At 36.9% G+C, this 19,819-nt stretch overlaps 1 protein-coding gene across 2 annotated transcripts in view; it reads right to left on the bottom strand.

Annotated features, from left to right (window-relative positions):
• APPBP2 (amyloid beta precursor protein binding protein 2) overlaps positions 1-19,819 on the bottom strand; it is a 62,963-nt gene that overhangs the window by 38,424 nt on the left and 4,720 nt on the right. Inside the window, exons 1-3 of one of the 2 annotated variants that reach the window (XM_070478596.1) lie at positions 4,660-4,767; positions 3,042-3,130; positions 656-807 (exon numbers count right to left, since the gene is read on the bottom strand). In XM_070478596.1, coding sequence (XP_070334697.1) covers positions 656-776 — 121 coding nt within the window. In that variant the 5' untranslated portion in view covers positions 777-807; positions 3,042-3,130; positions 4,660-4,767. Of the gene's footprint in view, positions 1-655; positions 808-3,041; positions 3,131-4,659; positions 4,768-19,819 lie in introns of those variants that run through there. The other variant, XM_070478595.1, reaches the window with a different exon arrangement.

The raw sequence follows: 19,819 nt of genomic DNA, 5'->3' as shown, positions 1-19,819 counted from the left end.
TTGACAAAAAAGGGTAGCAATAACTTCAATAATAAGTGCCTGAAACGTATTTACCTATGTAAATAATTTATAAAAGTTGTATTAAAATATTATGCAAAAGTTAAACAGTATTTTTTTGTACGTGTAGCATAAAAATCTTTTTAAATCCTTTTCCATTTATGTTTGCAATATTCGTGAACATGCCCATGAGGAATGCAGATTTACCCTCATTTTAGAGATGGGAAAACTCAGGTGCCAAAAGAACTTTGCCCCATGTCACAGCTGTGAAGAGGCTGGTAGCAGTCTGACACAGTAGAAACTTAACTGGTATGGAATCACAAACCCACAGGGTTCTAAACTTAGCTCCATTACTATGTGACTTGGGCAAGTTACTCAACTTTTCTGAGTCTATTTCCTCATTTGTAAAATGCTATTAATACCATCACATCACTAGAATTTCATGAGGATTTTTTTGGAAAGATAGTATTTAAATGCATAGTATAGTCCTTAGCACAAAGTTAATGCTCAACGTATCATACCTAGCTCTTCCGATGTTTTCCTCATAACCTCTTTATGTTGACTTTGGGAATGTACTGGCAGAATCCTATAATGCCAGCAGGTTTAATTCTGAGTCAGGTCACAGGACAAAACCCTCCTCTATTTTACCAAGACCTACCTAAGACAAAGCCGACCTGAATGGCTTTCTCCTTTACCGCAGCATCCGACTCCGCTATATACGAGCACCGTCTACTGAATGAGTAGGCTAAGACTGAAGCGACTTTCACACCGTGATCCATTAGAGCCTGGAAACAATGATGAAGCAAATGTCTGCAAGAGAAGGAAGAGGTCACTATTGTTATTAGAAAGGTAACATATTTTGTCCTTTTAGAAAACACTTATTTGCCTTTTTGAAGTAATAATACCATTATTTTCAAAGATGGGTTAAGATAAAAAGCAGCTTTTTGCCTGTTATGATGCCATAATAATTCACAGTTAGCCTAATATTTTTTACTCAGTGGATTGAGTGATTCTATATGTGTACATTGATGACAGTGAAGGATAAAATGAACTTCTAACATCAATTTTTAAAACCAAATTATCTTGTAGTTCAACAATGGCCCAATTTAAAAATGGGCACTAGATCTGAATAGAGATTTCTCCAAAGAAAATACACAAATGGCCAATAACCACAAGAAAAGACGCTCAATATCATTAGTCATTAGGGAAATGCAAATCAACTCACAAATGAAATACCACTTCACACCATCTAAGATGGCTATAATAATACTTAAAAAGTGATGGCAAGGATATGGAAAAATTTGAACCTTCATACATGGGGGTGTGTACATATGCTAAGTCATGTCTGTTGTGTCTGATTCTTGCAACCCTATGGACTGTAGCCCACCAGGCTCCTCTGTCCATGGGATTCTCCAGACAAGAATACTGGAGTGGGTTGTCATGCCCTCATCCAGGGGATCTTCCCAACCCAAGGATCGAATTTGGTTCTCTTGCATTGGCAGGTGGGTTCTTTACCACTAGCGCCACCTGGGAAGCCCTCATACATGGGAGTAGGAACATAAAATGGTGCAGCTGCTGTGGAAAACAATTTAGGGGTTACTCAACCTAGTTACATATGCATACAAGAGAACATTATGTCCACACAAAGTCTTGTCCATGAGCACTCACAGCAGTATTATTCATAATAGCCAAAAAGTAGAAACAACCCAAGTGTCCATCAACAGATGACTAAATAACCAAAACACAGTATATCCATATGACGTAAAATTATTCATGAAAAGGAATGAAGTACTGAAACAACAACCATGAATGAATCTTGAAAACATTATAAGTAAAATTCAGTCACAAAAGAGCATGTATTTTATGATTCCATTTATATGAAATGTCTAGAATACATACATCCAGAGACAGAAAGTAGATTATGGGTAGGCCAGGGACTAGGGGTAAGGGAAAACAAACAGAAAGTGACTGTTAATGGGTACCAGGTATCTTTTTGGGATGATGAAAATGTTCCAGAATTAGACAGTGGTGATAGTTGCAGAAACTTATGGAAATACTAAAAACCACTGAATTGTACAGTTCAAAATGGTGAGTTTATGGTATGTGAATCATCTCAATAAAAAAACTGTTTTAAACAAAACTGTAAATAGCAAAGTCACTGCTTTGGATAAACAGGAGGCAAAGTCAAACTACATGCTTTTAGTTTCACAAATACATTAAACACTTATCAAGGGATTTGGACTTGGTGAAAGGTAACCTGAGAGATAAAAGAGAGGTAGTCTACTAAATCTTTACAATGGCCATCTTTAGAACTGCATAGAGAAATTCAAATACCAGAAAACTAACCTTTTCTTATAGAATTTTTTAGGAAAGTTTTCCTATAGCTTTCTTGTCCCAAAATGAAGTTCTCATCTGTTATTTTTCTACAGATTAATTTTAATTAATCAACTAACCAAGAAATTTCTCTTAGGCTAAGTACATAGGCCTCATCCAAAGGCATCCCTGAACAGTGAAATCATGTGATTTACCTGTTGATTACTGTATCATCCCTTTCTAAAATACAAATTCCATGAGGAAGAGACCTTGAGGAACTTACTAACTGCTGTAACCCAACATCTAAAACAGTATCTGACACACACAGGCATTCTAACAAGTATTTACTTAATTTGTTGAACAAATGAAATAACTTGCCAACGTTCATACTAGAGATTGTAAAGTATTTTGTAAACTTATATTCTTATTTTCCTAGAAATGTAGGTTAGAAAAAAGAAATCGCACTTATATTTAGGGAAGAATAACAGCAAGCACAATCAAAGGCCATGTCACCTACACCTACATGTAACTCCTACCACATAATAGCCAGAACATGGAAGATGAATTCATTCTTTGTTTTTTGAACGCAGAAAGCAAGGGTGGTATTGATGGTTTCAAAACAAAATAATGTACTTAAGGCTACTGAATTGTAAACTTAAAAAACAATCACAATGGTAAAATTTAGAATATGTATAGTATAGTTTACCACAATCGTTACAAAATGAATTTACCTTTTATCCAAAGCTCTCAATACTTTACCAAAAACTTCCAATTCACAAAATTCACTGCCCAGTTGACACAAGCGTCCCTGCTGGTATAGCTGAAATTAAAAACAAACAAAAAATAGATCACAGAAAAAAATTTAATCCAATTTCTACTTTAATGATACTTATAATTTCATGGACTTAATACTTCATGAATCATGACTACTGCTCAAAGTTACAATTACACAGTAATATCAGAAAAGATGCTTATGCTAAGAGAAATGTAATGCCAAATTAACAAATCTCTGTAATTCATACATTTTAACAGTCATATAAAATAGCTAGATATTAATATTTATAAAAGAGTATCTGGTAAATGCTAAGTAACAAAAAATGCTATATATTATAATTATCTATTAAACATTAAAACAGTTATAGTCAAGAAACTTAACTTTTTTCCTTAAAACTGGATAAAGTAAAATTATCAAAATAATAGCAAAGATAATGTCCAGAAGCCAGAAATAGGCACTATGCCCCATTAAGGGCTCTTCAGACCACACGAATCTCAGATCAGTACTGGGCATGAAACTTCACAAGCAGACTAACAGTACATCATGTCTAAAGCAATCCAGTATGGCACGATTTCTAATCATGTCATTCATTCCTTTCGCCTGACTTTCTAAAACTTCCATTTAAAACAATATTTAAATAAATGTATTAAATGTTTATCCCAAATAATACATACACACAGTGAAAAAAAATACTACTGCCCCTCTTTCCTGTGCCTCAACTTCACCATGTTACTCAATTTATATTTGCTACACAGCGCCTTATGGAAGGCAGAGATTTTGCTCTATCAACTCACTTTTTACATTATAAGCACTTAACACTTAGCTCATTTGACAAAAACATGCGTTTCAGAAAGAGGACATGCTCCTGAATTCATTTTCCAAATAGGCTAGTTAATTTTGCACAGGGAAAACATACTACAAATTCAACCAGCAAACTCAACCAGCAAACTCAGGGATAAATCACTAGTCACAATGGGGGTGGAGTGTGTGTGTGTTGGCGGGGGGATGTATGGGGGGGTGTGTGTGTCAGTTGCTCAGTCGTGTCTGACTCTTTGCAACTCCATAGATTGGGGCCCGCCAGCCTCCCCCATCCATGGGAATTTCCAGGCAAGAATACTGGAGTGGGTTGCCATTCCCTTCTCCAGGGGATTTTTCCGACCCAGGGATCAAACCCTGGCCTCCCGCCTTGCAGGCAGACTCCTTACTGTCTGAGCCAGCAGGGAAGACCGGTCATGATGGGGGCCAGGTCATATTAGGTAGATACAGGACTACCATGCAACAAAGACCACCTGGCAGGGACTTCCCTGGTGGTCCAGTGGTTGGAATCCTCCTTCCAATGCTTGGGATGAGGTTCGAATCCTCGTCAGGGAACCAAGATCCCACATGCCGCAGGGCAACTAAGCCCGCAGCACGACTACTGAGCCTGCATGCTCCAGAGCCTGTGATTCCCAGGAGAAGGCCACGGGAAACAACCAAGACTCATCAGAGCACACACATGCCCTCCCCCGGCCCCGAAGACTTCTGTGAACCATCCATGATGACTGCTGGGGGGAGAGAGGGTAAGAGCTACCTACCACATGCTCAGCAAGGGGAGGCAGAAAGGTTATCTTCACACAGTGCTTGGATACTCATATGAACCATAAACCTTCATAAGGAAAGATTTGCTATTTTTGGAGATGATTACGTTTTCTGTGGTAAAAATAAATAATAAAAAGAGCTTCTTGGAATGCATATGATAAAATTCACTACCATCACATACATCTTCACTATTAACCAACAAAGGAAAAACTCAGGAAAAATAAAGCTGAGAATTCATAATCAAACCCCTATTTTGGGACTTACCAGTATTATAAATTTCTGATTTGGGACAGAAAAATAAACGCAGTTAACAAAATACATACATATACATACTTCAAAAAGAGTTTAGGACCAAAAAACCTTAGTTTCTTATCAAAATAACCCACTAGTAAACTTAATACTTAGAATTTCTTTTGTAAAATATAAGAAATGAAAGTTATACCACTTTTTAACCTGTATTCACTAGTCAAATAAAAACAACTGAACTATATGTTCTGTAACGCATAATATCCCTTTAATACTGAAAATTTCCTAACAAATGGGGTTTGAAGGAAAGCCGTAAGCTTAGTTACCATTTTAAATGTATTAAAAGTATGCCTATTAATAAACACAAGCTTTTTTAAAAATCTCTCAGGAGTTCACTTTTTCTGGCTACAAATGGGTCCACATTTAAATCTGGGGTAAAGAATAGTGATTTAACTGTTTCAAATGATCCAATCATCTTTTCATGCACAGGAGCTATACTTCAGTTAAAAAAAAAAACAAAAAAACACCTTATCAGGCTTCTCCCCCAAAATGCAAATTTATACATTATATGAACAGGACTTCTGAATACCAATCCAAAATAAACAGCATTTACTGTGCCAGGTACTGTTCTAAACACTTTTCATAAGCAACTCATTCTGTCCTTCCACAGATAAGGAAACTGAGGCATATAAAGTTAAATAATTTGCTCAAAATCGTACAATTAAGAAGCAGCAGGATGACAATCTCCAGGCAGTCTGTCCTTAAATCCATGTTCTTCATAACTTACACTATAATACTTTTCAAAGGTATTATATCAGGAAGTAAGAAAGAGTATAAAACAAGCAATTTAAAACATTTTTATAGAAATAATAGAAGATTAATTCCTTCTTAGATTCACGTATCTTACAGAGTAGAGCTTAGAAGAAAGAAAACTGAGGCCCTAGGTTCTTTGATAATGATTCTTACATCAGATATTTCAAAATTTGACTTATTTTAGCTCATTATTATATAATGTGTTTTAATATTAAATTCTGCACCCACTGAGTAAGGAGGTTATTAAAGCACTAGCAACTACTTTTAGCTATTGATACCTTAAAGAAAATAAGAAAGAACAAGTTTATTTTTTAGAAGTATGTAAACTATCTCCCAACAGATACGAAAACAGACAATAAAAATACAACTAAAACAATACTGTACAAGTATGAAGACAGACCAATCAACGGAACAAAATGCAGAGTTCAAAAGCAGATCTTAGTATACATAAAAACTTAACATTTGATAAAGGGAGCATTTTAAAATCATTGAAAGAAAAAATTAGTTAATAAAGAACGCATAAAAATGAAGAAACAAAGTAAGGTACCTCCTGATAGAACAAAAATAAATCCCAGTCTTATCAAAGTTCTAAATATTAATATTAAACAATAAAGTAACATCCATGTTAAAAGTTAACTTGTAACACTGCCCTTCTAAAAGCATTATATACTACAGGCAAAATCATAAAGGAAGAAGAGATATGTGATTTCATAAACACCGAAAATGTCCATGAGTATAAAATACTGTAAACAAAAATTTAAAATATAACAAAAGTAAAATATTAGGAACATACTTGTGTTGGATTTAATATCTTGAATACATAAAGGGGTGAAACTCGTGGTGATGTTTCAGAAGCAAGGGCTTTCAGACATTAAACATTTTTTCTATAAAAACTGAAGGCAGCTATTGCAAGGGTAATGCAAGACAGCCTCAAACCCAGAGAACTCTTTGAAAGATAAAGATGGAGATGAAAGCCTTCCTTAGCCCAAGACATTCTGAACTGACATACCTGCTTTCTCAGCCAATCCAAAATTACCAGGCTGAGTTAACAGTTTAGCATTAATAGCTAACAAAATAACCCAGGCTAATTCCCAACAACAAAAACTTCAGAAAGGTTTAGAAAAAGACATAAAAGAAACAGCCCAAAACTATGGTCTAAGAATAACTACAAAGTCACAAACACACCCACTCACACATACTTTATGAAACTCATGTATCTCACTCATGTCTGAAACAGTTTCCCCTCTCTTTCAGTCACAGAAGAACTGCTGATATTGTGCTTATGGTGGAAGCACCAAGCGGAAGGAAAATGAGAGAAGGCAGGATGCAACAGTCCAATAATCCCTAAGCATCTATGGTACAGGATTTATATTTCACATCTTTTACCGGATTACTGCAAATGTTTCATAAAACTAGTCTTTCCATCAAACCAGTCAATCCTAAAGGAAATCAGTCCTGAATATTCACTGGAAGGACTGATGCTGAAGCTCCAATACTTTGGCCACCTGATGTGAAGAACTGACTCACTGGAAAAGGCCCTGATGCTGGGAAAGACTGAAGGCAGAAGGGGATGACAGAGGATGATATGTTTGGATGGCATCACCAACTCAATCGACACGAGTTTGAGTAAGCTCCGGGATTGGTGGACTGGGAAGCCTGGCGTGCTGCAGTCCATGGGGTTGCAGAGAGTCAGACACAGCCGAGCGACTGAACTGAACTGAGTCTTTCCATTACCATTCTTGTTCTCCTCTAATCAACGTCCACATAGCAAGCAGAATGAACTTTTGAAAAAGTGAATCATTTCATGCCATTACTGTTTAAAAGCATGCACCTTCAATGTGTACGTAATCCAAAATTGTTAATGTGGTCTACCAGTCTCTAAAAGTCATCCAACTCCTACCAGCTTTCAAACCTCATCTTTCACCATTCTTTCTCCCTGATCCCTGACACATTTCTGCCACACTAACTTTCCTTTACTTCTATTCCACCTCCTGACATTTTGTACACAAACCTGCTGCCTGCACATGAAACACTGATGCCATGATTCTTTATTTGGTTAATTTCTAACCATCCTACTGATCTCAGCTAACACCTCACTTTTTCAGAGACCTTCCCTTGACTCCCCAAACTAAGTTCTGTTCCCTGTTATACCTGCTCATAATATTTATTTTTCTTCCACAGGTGCACAAAGGCATGCACGCACACATACATTTAAGTGATAATTTGTTAAACATGTCATTCCATTACACTCTACACTCTGACCACTTTCACCACTATATTCTCAATGCCCAACACAATGCCTAGGAATAGCCATACATTCAATATTACCTGAATGCAAAATCCAAACTGGTAGCAATCTGCTCTGGGTAGAACTAAGAACCTTAGAGGAAACAAACAAAAATTAAAAACATACTCTCTACCTCTGGAGCTTATCAATTAGAGAATCAAGTATTCAATATTGCTACTCTATAATTATTTATTGAAATTTCCCAAATTCACCTGATGAATCTGACATTAAGGGAAAAACCCGGATGTGACACAGTTATTTACTGCCTCCTCAATCAGACTGCAAGCATCTTAAAGAGACATCTCCTAGGCTCCCCTGTCCTGTCCTCTACTGTGCTGACACACCATGCCCATACAATAAACTGAGAACAAATCTGAAAGCAAACTCAATAAACTACAGTGAAGAACATAAGGTTCTAGTATCTGAATGTAGAAATCAAGAACAAATTGTAATAGCTGCTTAAATTTAAAGACAAAAATAGGTGTTCCCTAATTTGACATCTGATCTTTTACCAAGTACCTGGTGTATTCATTGTGTTAAACTCTCAGCTTTCTGAACCTGTTTAACCTTTGTAATTTTCAAATCAAAATCAAGATTATTATAGCTAGGAACATTCTACTTACTTTTTAAAATGAACTTAATAAATACCACGAACATTTGTGTAAGGCAGATTGTTCTAAGTTTGGAGAATATAGTGGTGACTATGACCACCACTGGAATACAAAGACAGTGAGAACTGTTCTGTGATTTCAGGGACTTCCCTGGTGGTCCAGTTTAAGACTCTGCACTTCCACTGCAGGGGGTGCGGGAACTGTGGGCTCGATCCCTAGCTGGGGAACTAAGATCCCACATGTCTTAGTTCCCACATCCCACGCATCACGTGGTGTGGCCAAAAATTTAAAAATTAAAAAAAAAAAAAAAAAAGAACTGTGATTTCAAAAAATTCAGAGGCTGTCAAGGCAGGAAAATAAATGATGTTCAGATTATACAACCAAGACAGGCAGTGTTTTAGGAACACAAATAAAATACCCAGACCAATGAAGAAAGCACTTTGGCAGAGGTTTGAAAAGGAATGGGAGTCAAGCTTCTGGCAATATGGCAGCCAGCACCAACAAACAGATAAAAACTTTGCAGCCCCTTTCCAAACAGAGTAACACTGGATAAAATATCACAAAACGACTTGAGGATAAATAGCCGAGTTTGAAATTAACAGCAGAAACTTCATAGCTGCCCCAAATTAAGGAGACATAAACTCAAAAACAGCTGAAAAGAAAAACAATAGTTTTATAGCTCCAAGTGGTTGTGGACCAGAGTGCAATGACCAGATAGATAGGAAGAATTAAAGGCAGCAGATCCTTTTAAGCAAAGGAATCTGGCACTGAACTGACTCACTAAATCCAGGAATAAAAGTCTAGAACATCTCCCACGGCCTTGGCAAAGTCTGCTGTGAAAAACTAAGACCTTCACCCTAGGACATTTGTAAGTATGCAGTCCAAATTCATACTACCTAGATAATCTACAGCCCCCAAATCCTGAGCTTGGCTTTAAAAAACTGGTCTGAAACCAGTGAAACCTATGAAGTATTCACAAGGAAAAAGACTGAAACACCTACAAGGGATGATGAAAATGTTTTAAAGGTCTATCACTGGAATCTCGAAACCAAAGGAAACTGTAGAGTCTATAGGAAAAAGGATCCTGTCTCTTCAACAAATAAGTTGCAAAGATAAGAAAACAGATGGATAGGGAATCTACAGACCAAAAGAGCCTTAAGAGTTATATCAGCCAACAGCCAAGGTACAGATCTTATCCAGATTCTGATCCAAATAAACAAACTGTAAAACTATATACATATTTACATTTAAAAACTGAAAATTTGAATGACTGGCAACTTAATAAAGAATTGCTGTTAATTTTCTTTGGTGTTTTAACAGTATGATGACTACTAAGATATTTACAGATGAAATTAAATGATGTATTTCCACATACTAAATGAAAGGGGATTGTAGAAAACAGATTCAGCAGTAAGACTAGCCAAGAATTAGTAATTGTTGAAGCTCAGCGATGGACATGTGGAGATCCATTATTCTATTCCATCTACTTTTGTGCTTAATTTTTCCGTAATAAAACGTTTTCTAAAAATAATGCATCCATTACCTCTAAACAAGTGCAGCCTTTACTGCTAAGATAAATAAAAGCAGCCATATTTTGTTTTGTTTAACACACATAAGATACATTTATTCTTGTTCTCTAATCTCAGAGTTCACTTGAAATGTAGTTCTAAATAAATTCACTTTGGAATATAAATTTATTCTATTTTCATATTACACTGTATGTTACATGTAATGTCTTTTACCTGTTGCTTGAGTGCACTGTGATCTCAGATTATACATTCATGGATTAAAGCAAGTACTATAGAAGTATTTTATTATAATGCACATTTAATTAAAAAAGAAATGCTTTCTTCTGGAGGTAAACCAACATTTATTTTTTTTTTATTTTTTTATTTTTTAGTCCTTTTTTTTTCCATTTATTTTTATTAGTTGGAGGCTAATTACTTTACATCATTACAGTAGTTTTTGTCATACATTGAAATGAATTAGCCATGGATTTACATGTATTCCCCATCCCAGTCCCCCCTCCCACCTCCCTCTCCACCTGATCCCTCTGGGTCTTCCCAGTGCACCAGGCCAGAGCACTTGTCTCATGTACCCAACCTGGGCTGGTGATCTGTTTCACCCTAGATAATATACATGTTTCAATGCTGTTCTCTTGAAACATCCCACCCTCGCCTTCTCCCAGAGTCCACAAGTCTGTTCTATACATCTGACTCTCTTTTTCTGTTTTGCATATAGGGTTATCGTTACCATCTTTCTAAAGTCCATATATATGTGTTAGTATACTGTAATGGTCTTTTATCTTTCGCTCTGTATAATGGGCTCCAGTTTCATCCATCTCATTAGAACTGATTCAAATGAATTCTTTTTAATGGCTGAGTAATATTCCATGGTGTATATATACCACAGCTTCCTCATCCATTCATCTGCTGATGGGCATCTGGGTTGCTTCCATGTCCTGGCTATTATAAACAGTGCTGCGATGAACACTGGGGTGCACGTGTCTCTTTCAGATCTGGTTTCCTTGGTGTGTATGCCCAGAAGTGGGATTGCTGGGTCATATGGCAGTTCTATTTCCAGCTTTTTAAGAAATCTCCACACTGTTTTCCATAGTGGCTGTACTAATTTGCATTCCCACCAACAGTGTAAGAGGGTTCCCTTTTCTCCACACCCTCTCCAGCATTTATTGCTTGTAGACTTTTGGATAGCAGCCATCCTGACTGGCGTATAATGGTACCTCATTGTGGTTTTGATTTGCATTTCTCTGATAATGAGTGATGTTGAGCATCTTTTCGTGTGTTTGTTAGCCATCTGTATGTCTTCCTTGGAGAAATGTCTGTTGAGTTCTTTGGCCCATTTTTTGATTGGGTCATTTATTTTTCTGGAGTTGAGCTGGAGGAGTTGCTTGTATATTTTTGAGATTAATCCTTTGTCTGTTGCTTCGTTTGATATTATTTTCTCCCAATCTGAGGGCTGTCTTTTCACCTTGCTTATAGTTTCCTTTGTTGTGCAAAAGCTTTTAAGTTTCATTAGGTCCCATTTGTTTATTTTTGCTTTTATTTCTAAGATTCTGGGATGTGGGTCATAGAGGATCCTGCTGTGATTTATGTCGGAGAGTGTTTTGCCTATGTTCTCCTCTAGGAGTTTGATAGTTTCTGGTCTTACATTTAGATCTTTAATCCACTTTGAGTTTATTTTTGCGTATGGTGTTAGAAAGTGTTCTAGTTTCATTCTTTTACAGGTGGTTGACCAGTTTTCCCAGCACCACTTGTTAAAGAGGTTATCTTTTTTCCATTGTATATCCTTGCCTCCTTTGTCGAAGATAAGGTGACCATAGGTTCGTGGATTTATCTCTGGGCTTTCTATTCTGTTCCATTGATCTATATTTCTGTCTTTGTGCCAGTACCATACTGTCTTGATGACTGTGGCTTTGTAGTAGAGTCTGAAGTCAGGCAGATTGATTCCTCCAGTTCCATTCTTCTTTCTCAGGATTACTTTGGCTATTCGAGGTTTTTTGTATTTCCATACAAATTGTGAAATTATTTGTTCTAGTTCTGTGAAAAATACCGTTGGTAGTTTGATAGGGATTGCATTGAATCTATAGATTGTTTTGGGTAGTACAGCCATTTTGACAATATTGATTCTTCCAATCCATGAACACAGTATATTTCTCCATCTGTTTGTGTCCTCTTTGATTTCTTTCATCAGTGTTTTATAGTTTTCTATGTATAGGTCTTTTGTTTCTTTAGGTAGATATACTCCTAAGTATTTTATTCTTTTTGTTGCAATGGTGAATGGTATTGTTTCCTTAATTTCTCTTTCTGTTTTCTCATTGTTAGTGTATAGGAATGCAAGAGATTTCTGTGTGTTAATTTTATATCCTGCAACTTGACTGTATTCGTTGATTAGCTCTAGTAATTTTCTGGTAGAGTCTTTAGGGTTTTCTATGTAGAGGATCATGTCATCTGCAAACAGAGAGAGTTTCACTTCTTCTTTTCCTATCTGGATTCCTTTTACTTCATTTTCTGCCCTGATTGCTGTGGCCAAAACTTCCAAAACTATGTTGAATAGTAGTGGTGAGAGTGGGCACCCTTGTCTTGTTCCTGATTTCAGGGGAAATGCTTTCAATTTTTCACCACTGAGGGTGATGCTTGCTGTGGGTTTGTCATATATAGCTTTTATTATGTTGAGGTATGTTCCTTCTATTCCTGCTTTCTGGAGAGTTTTAATCATAAATGGATGTTGAATTTTGTCAAAGGCTTTTTCTGCATCTATTGAGATAATCATATGGTTTTTATCTTTCAATTTGTTAATGTGGTGTATTACATTGATTGACTTGCGGATATTAAAGAATCCTTGCATTCCTGGGATAAAGCCCACTTGGTCATGATGAATGATTTTTTTAATATGTTGTTGGATTCTGTTTGCTAGAATTTTGTTAAGGATTTTTGCATCTATGTTCATCAGTGATATTGGCCTGTAGTTTTCTTTTTTTGTGGCATCTTTGTCTGGTAAACCAACATTTAAATTTCTTACTTCTTATGGGCCTTCCCTGGTGGTCCAGGGGTTAAGAATCCACCTTATAATACAGGTGAGGTGGGTTCGATTCCCAGTCAGGTAACTAAGATCCCACATGCCTCAGAGCAACTAAGTCCATGAGCTACAGCCACTGAGTTCATGCGGCTCGACGAAAGATTCCACAGGATGCAATAAAAACCCCACGTGCTGCAACTAAGACTTGATGCAGCCAAGTAAACAAATTCATTATTGCTTTTTATAACATTTTAATTTCTCAGCTGCTCCACACTCATTGGTTCCATTATACTCAAAAAAAAAAAAAAAAAACTGACCAACATATGATTATTTGCATCTTGCACGGCAAAGTGCTTTGTTTACTGATAAGTAAGCCGAGTAGACATATTCACATTATTTAAAGTACAAGAAATAGTTAACTCTCAAATGGGAACACAACCCTTTCCTAACTTTAAATACACTGTCCACATATATGATACTAGATTTCTCCATTAGAAGAGAAATTAAAGAGTTTTCTCCCCAATCATCATAAGAATGAACTTATGTCTAGAACCCAGATTCTCTAATTCTCTCATTTAGGGGGTCAAGGGAACATTTTCAAGATAACATGATTGTATTAATGGTGGAAGATGCTATCATGATACAAATGGAAAGTCAAAACAAAAGCTGAAAGTGAAGGTCACTCAGTCGTGTCCAACTCTTTGGGACCCCATGGAATATACAGTCCATGGAATTCTCCAGGCCAGAATACTGGAGTGAATAGCCTTTCCCTTCTCCAGGGGATCTTCCCAACTCAAGGATTGAACCCAGGTCTCCCGCACTGCAGGCAGATTCTTTACCAGCTGAGCCACAAGGGAAGCCCAAGAATCCTGGAGTGGGGAGTCTATCCCTTCTCCAGTGGATCTTCCTGACCCAGGAATCGAACCAGGGTCTCCTGCATTGAGGGTGGATTCTTTACCAATTGAGCTTTGAGGGAAGCCCCAAGAGTCTAGTTAGATGAAAAATCTAGCCAACAATGATGATCAGTAACATTTAACCAAATAGGTATCAGTGATCTCTATATGTAGGTAGGAAGTTTCTTGACTTCTTAAAGCATCACTACCAACCTTGCTGAAAATTAGGAGTGTATCCATGAGGCAGTAGAAAGAAGACAATATGGTTTTAAGAGGGGCTTCCCTGGTGGTTCGGATGGTAAGGAATCTGCCTGCGATATGGGAGACCCAGGTTTGATCCCTGGGTCGGAAAGATCCACTGGAGGAGGAAATGGCAACCCACTTCAGTATTCTTGCCTGGAGAATCCCATGGACAGAGCAGCCTGGTGGGCTACAGTCCATGGCTATAAGAAAACATTCTGTCTCTATATATAGAGACATCATTCCCTGCACTTGAAACACTGTAAATTAACTACACTGCAATTTTTTTTTAATTAGGGGAAAAAACCCTAAAAACAAAAAACTTCCTTCTGTATTCTAGACAGCCAACTTTAAAACAGCAGGGATTAAACCCTTGCCCTGCAGTGAAAGGGAGGAGTCTTAACCACTGAATCCCTTTCACTGCAGGGCGTCGGTTTAATCCCTGATCTGGGAACTAAGGGAACTGAGATCCCATGTGCCATGTAGCCAAAAAATAGAAACAAATATTGTTTCCTTTGATTCCCACAGAATTGCATAGATGCTTTTTTTAAAATTAGAAAACATAGAAAGGAACTTATAAAAAAGAAAACCAGGGCTTCCCTGGTGGCTCGGTGGTAAAGAACCTGCATGCCAACACAGGAGATGCAAGATACTTCAGTTCGATCCCTGGGTCAGAAAGATCCCTCAGAGGAGGGCATGGCAACCCATTCCAGTATTCTTGCCTGGAGAATTCCATGGACGGAGGAGCCTGACAGACTTCAGTTCACAGGTCACACGAGAGTCAGACACACCTGAAGCGACTTAGCTCACATGCAGACATAAGCACCCTACAGCCTGTGCTCTGCAACAGAATCCACCCCAGTAAGAAGCTCTTTGCCTGCAGCTAAGGAGGAGTCCCCACTCCCCGCAACTAGAGAAGTCCTACAAGCATCAATGAAGACTCAGCACAGACAAAAATAAGTAATAAATCTTTAAAAAAGTATCAATAGTATCAACTATTCTTTGACTATACCCAAGATAGTTTAATAATGGTGGGAGTTTTGTCTGCTGCAGGAGGAGGCACGTGGACAAAGGGAAAAACATAATTTAACTTCTTTTATGGTTTTAGTCTATCAACTTCTCTTTGGTTATTTGTACTTTCCTAGAAGCACAAATTTCAGTTGGAAAGATCCTCTGTAAGAGGAAATGGCAACCCACTCCAGTATTCTTGCCTGGAGAATCCAATGGACAGAGGATCCTGGTGGGCTACAGTCCACGGGGTTGCACAGAATCAGACACAACTGAAGCAACTTAGCATGCACGCATACAAGCTATGCTACATCTAAAGCAAATTATGCTACAACTTAAAAGACTATTTTTCCCTTTTCCATTGTATCCATGGTTATTTTTACTTCCTCGTTCCTAGTTTTGAGCATGTAAGCTTTCTCTCACATTTCTTGATGTGGCTAACTAGTGAATTAATGTGGCCAATTAACTACTTAATTAGTTGACTTATTTTTCTCTTAAACCAATCACCTTGACCTACTTCTTATGTGAAAGTAAAAGTGTTTAGTCACTCAGTCATGTCCAACTCTTTGCGAACCCTCGGACTGTAGCCCACCAGGATCCTCTGTCCATGTAATTCTCAAGGCAAGAATAGTGGAGTGGCTTGCCATTCCCCTCTCCAGGGGGCAGATTCTTCACTGCGCCATCTGACTTCTTAGTCACACTAATATTTTAGAATATCAGCTTTTAGGCTATTCCCCTCTTAGTACAACTTCATGTGACAGATAACTTATTCTTAAAAATTCAATTTTACTTCTTTTATAAAACAAATCATAAAAATTCTAGTATAAAAATAGAGAGAGAATATATGTACAAAATTAAAAACAATTCTCTCCCTTGAATAAATACTACTGAAATTTTGTGTTCCTCTAGGTTTTTTTCCAACACGTATTCAAATGTACACATATATTCACTCATTTAAAAACAACAAACATGATTGTTATTCATACTACTTTGTGACAAGCTTTTATTCTCCCTATGTACTCTTTACACCAATATATCCAGCATCCTCATTCTTTCTAAATGAAGTATGATATTCCATCCCTGATTGATGAGCAAACAGTTGTTTCCAATTTTTACCATCATAAACAATACTGTACTTAACATTCCTGAACAGAATTTCCTGTACAGTCAACAAGCATTCCTATAAGAAAATTTCATGGTACTGTAGATTAAAAGGTAAGAGTTACTTGAATCATTAAACCATGATAATCTGGCAAGGGAAGAGGAATGGTAATTTTTAAACCTTTTTACTGAAGTATGACATATACATAGATGAGTGCACAACTTATATTTAAAATGTAAAGCTCTAAGAAGTACAAACTATTACATATAAAATAAGCTACAGAGATATATTGTACAACGTAGGGAACACAGCCAATATTTTACAATAATATAAATGGAGTATAACCTTCGAAAATTGTGAATCACTATATTGTATATCTGTAACGTACATAATATTGTACATTAACTATACTTCAATAAAAAATACATAATTTTAAAAAGAAAAATAAAAGAATGCAAAGTTCATCTGTGCCACCCTTCTTGCTTCTACTTGAGCTTAGTCTCCGGCATTGCCGTGCAGACTAGCTCATGTAGAAGCAAGAAAGGAAACCTTACACCACCAGACAACTTTTGGAGGTCTTGTGAGATTAAGCAAGACCATAAGAAATAAAAAAAAAAAGAATGCAAAGTTCAATAAATTTTCACAAAGTGACCATACCCATACACCAACATGCAGATGGTATTAATAAAACTGAGCATCATCAGAATCCCAGACATCTCCCTGTGTGCTCCTGCAGTCACTATGCTCCAAGGGTAACCTCTCCAGACTTAAAAGTACCTTTAATTTTTTAAGCCTGTTTTTGAACCTTGTGTAAATGGAATCACACACTACATATCCACATTTTCCAAACTGCACCAAAATGCCCTGGGGCACTGCAAGATATTTTAAATTTGAAAGGTACAATATTCAACATTTATATTAAACCATGCCAAATACTAGACTGCTATATTCCTTTCAATGACATCTTATCTTTGTGAAGCAGCATGCTCAGTGGTTATGATAAAAGTAACGTGCAAAACTCATGTAACAGAAAATAAGGATGGTAATGTCCAATTCAATTTCAAGATCTGAGAAGTTGTACAGTGTCTGACACACACACACATTCCAGTAGTAAGTAATTGTGCCTATTTAAGAATGAAGTAAATACTCTTTCAATTTGTTTATTCATTTTTTAATGGTTCTTGTGTTGTTAAAATGTAAGTATCATTCAGTTTTTATATCTAACCACTTAATTAACAAAGCTGTCAGCTATTTCTTTTGACCTAAGGGTGCTGTGAAGGGAGAAAGTTTCGGAGCCTCTGGCATATACTCCTTTGCTGATTTCTTTCACTTAATGTCACCTGTGAGATGTATCCATATGGTTTTGCAACTGCACCTCATTCATTTTCACTGTAAAATATTCCTCTACATGACTGTTTGACAATTTATAATTCTCCTATTGATGGCTATTGGGATAATTTCCATCTCTTTCTTTATTATGAATAGTGTTGCTATGAACATTACTGTTATAATCGTGAGGAGGAATTACTGGGTTATATGGTGTATATACATACACACACACTTTATAGTAGATAATCTGAGTTTTCCAAAATGGTATATTAACACTTCCACTAACAGTTTATGAGAGTTCTGACTGCCCCACATCCTTACCAGCACTTTTCATTTAGTCATTCTGAAGAGAGTATAGTAGAACAGCGATTTCCCTGAAGACAAAATGAGGTTGAGCATCTTTCCAAAATGTTTCACTGGACCTTTGAATGTCCTCTTTTTGGATGACTACTGAAATTATTTTCTCATTAAAAAAAAATTAGCTATTTCTTTTTTTTCTTATTATTTCTAGTTCTTTAGATGCAAGATGAATCTTTTATGAGATAATATGTGCTGCAAATATTTTCTCCCCCTCTGTGGCTTTGCTTTTCACTCTTTTAATGGTGTCTTTTAATAAACAGATGTTAATCTTAAAATAGGCCAATATATCAAATTACCTTTACATTTAGCTCATTTTTTGTATCCTATTTATTTTTGCTGACACAATGAAAACGTTTTTCTAAAAAACTCTTTTCCACATTTAGATCAGCAATCCACTGAAAATGGTAATTGTGTATGATGTAAGGTAAGATCATGATCTTTCTCCCTCTGCATGGATATCTAACTAACCAACTCTATTTATTTGATCTTCCTTTCCCCACTGTACCACTATGTCACCTTTTCCATAAACCAGGTGACAGAACATGTGTCAGTCTGTTACTGGACTGGACTGCTCCACTGGGCTATTTGTCTACTTGTATGGCAACTGCATGTTATACTATCTGTTACAGCTCCATATTTGATGGTGTAAGTTCTCCAGATTTTATTTCTTCTTCATGATTGACCTGGCTTGACAGTGCACTTTAATTTGCATTTCATTTGATGTTTATTAGCCATTCATATTTTCCTGTTCTTCGAGCTAGCTCTTCAGGTGTTCTGGAAATCAGTTGGTTGTACTTTATATACTGATGAACATTAGCTCTTTCTGTATTAGGAAATTCATCTCTTACCTGACAAACGTCATTTGTATCAATTTAGTTCAGTTCAGTTGCTCAGTCATGTCTGACTCTTTGTGACCCCATGCACTGCAAAACGCCAGGCCTCCCTGTCCATCACCAACTCCTGGAGCTTGCTGAAACTCATGTCCTTTGAGTCGGTGATGCCATTCAACCATGTCATCCTCTATCGTCCCCTTCTCCTCCTGCCTTCAATCTTTCTCAGCATCAGGGTCTTTTCCAATGAGTCAGTTCTTCATATCAGGTGGCCAACGTATCGCAGTTTCACCTTCAGCATCAGTCCTTTCAATGAATATTCATGACTGATTTCCTTTAGGATGGACTGGTTGGATCTCCTTGCTGCCCAGGGACTCTCAAGAGTCTTCTCCAACACCACAGTTCAAAAGCCTCAGTTCTTCAGCGCTCAGCCTTCTTTATGGTCCAACTCTCACATCCATACATGACTGCTGGAAAAACCACAGCTTTCACTAGACGGACCTCTGTTGGCAAAGTAATGACTCTGCTTTTTAATATGCTGTCTAGGTTGGTCATTTGCATAGTCTTTTTAAAAAATGTGCTTTCAATTTCCCCCCTAATTTTTAATGTATTCAACAGAATCCATTTCTTTTTTTCATCCTGGGTTTTGGTTTCATGCTTAGAGAAGCCTTCACTATGCCAGGACAGTATTACAGCATTGGCAAGATGAATTAACAGAGGACTTCACATTCTACATTACTCATTTTTGTAACATTTGACACATTTTATATTTGTAAGTTACTTTTAAAATAATTTCTTTAAAGAAGAACTTCAGTCATTCCTCACTGTAAGATACTGACCCAGTAATCTATTTTGGTGCTTTTAAGATATCATTTGCCATATTTAAATCCTTAATTTGCTT

This window comes from Odocoileus virginianus, chromosome 17 (assembly GCF_023699985.2).
Source record: "Odocoileus virginianus isolate 20LAN1187 ecotype Illinois chromosome 17, Ovbor_1.2, whole genome shotgun sequence".
NCBI classification, from domain to species: domain Eukaryota; kingdom Metazoa; phylum Chordata; class Mammalia; order Artiodactyla; family Cervidae; genus Odocoileus; species Odocoileus virginianus.
The sequence above is the reverse complement of the archived record's forward strand: the minus strand, read 5'-3'. Positions and strand labels throughout refer to the sequence as shown.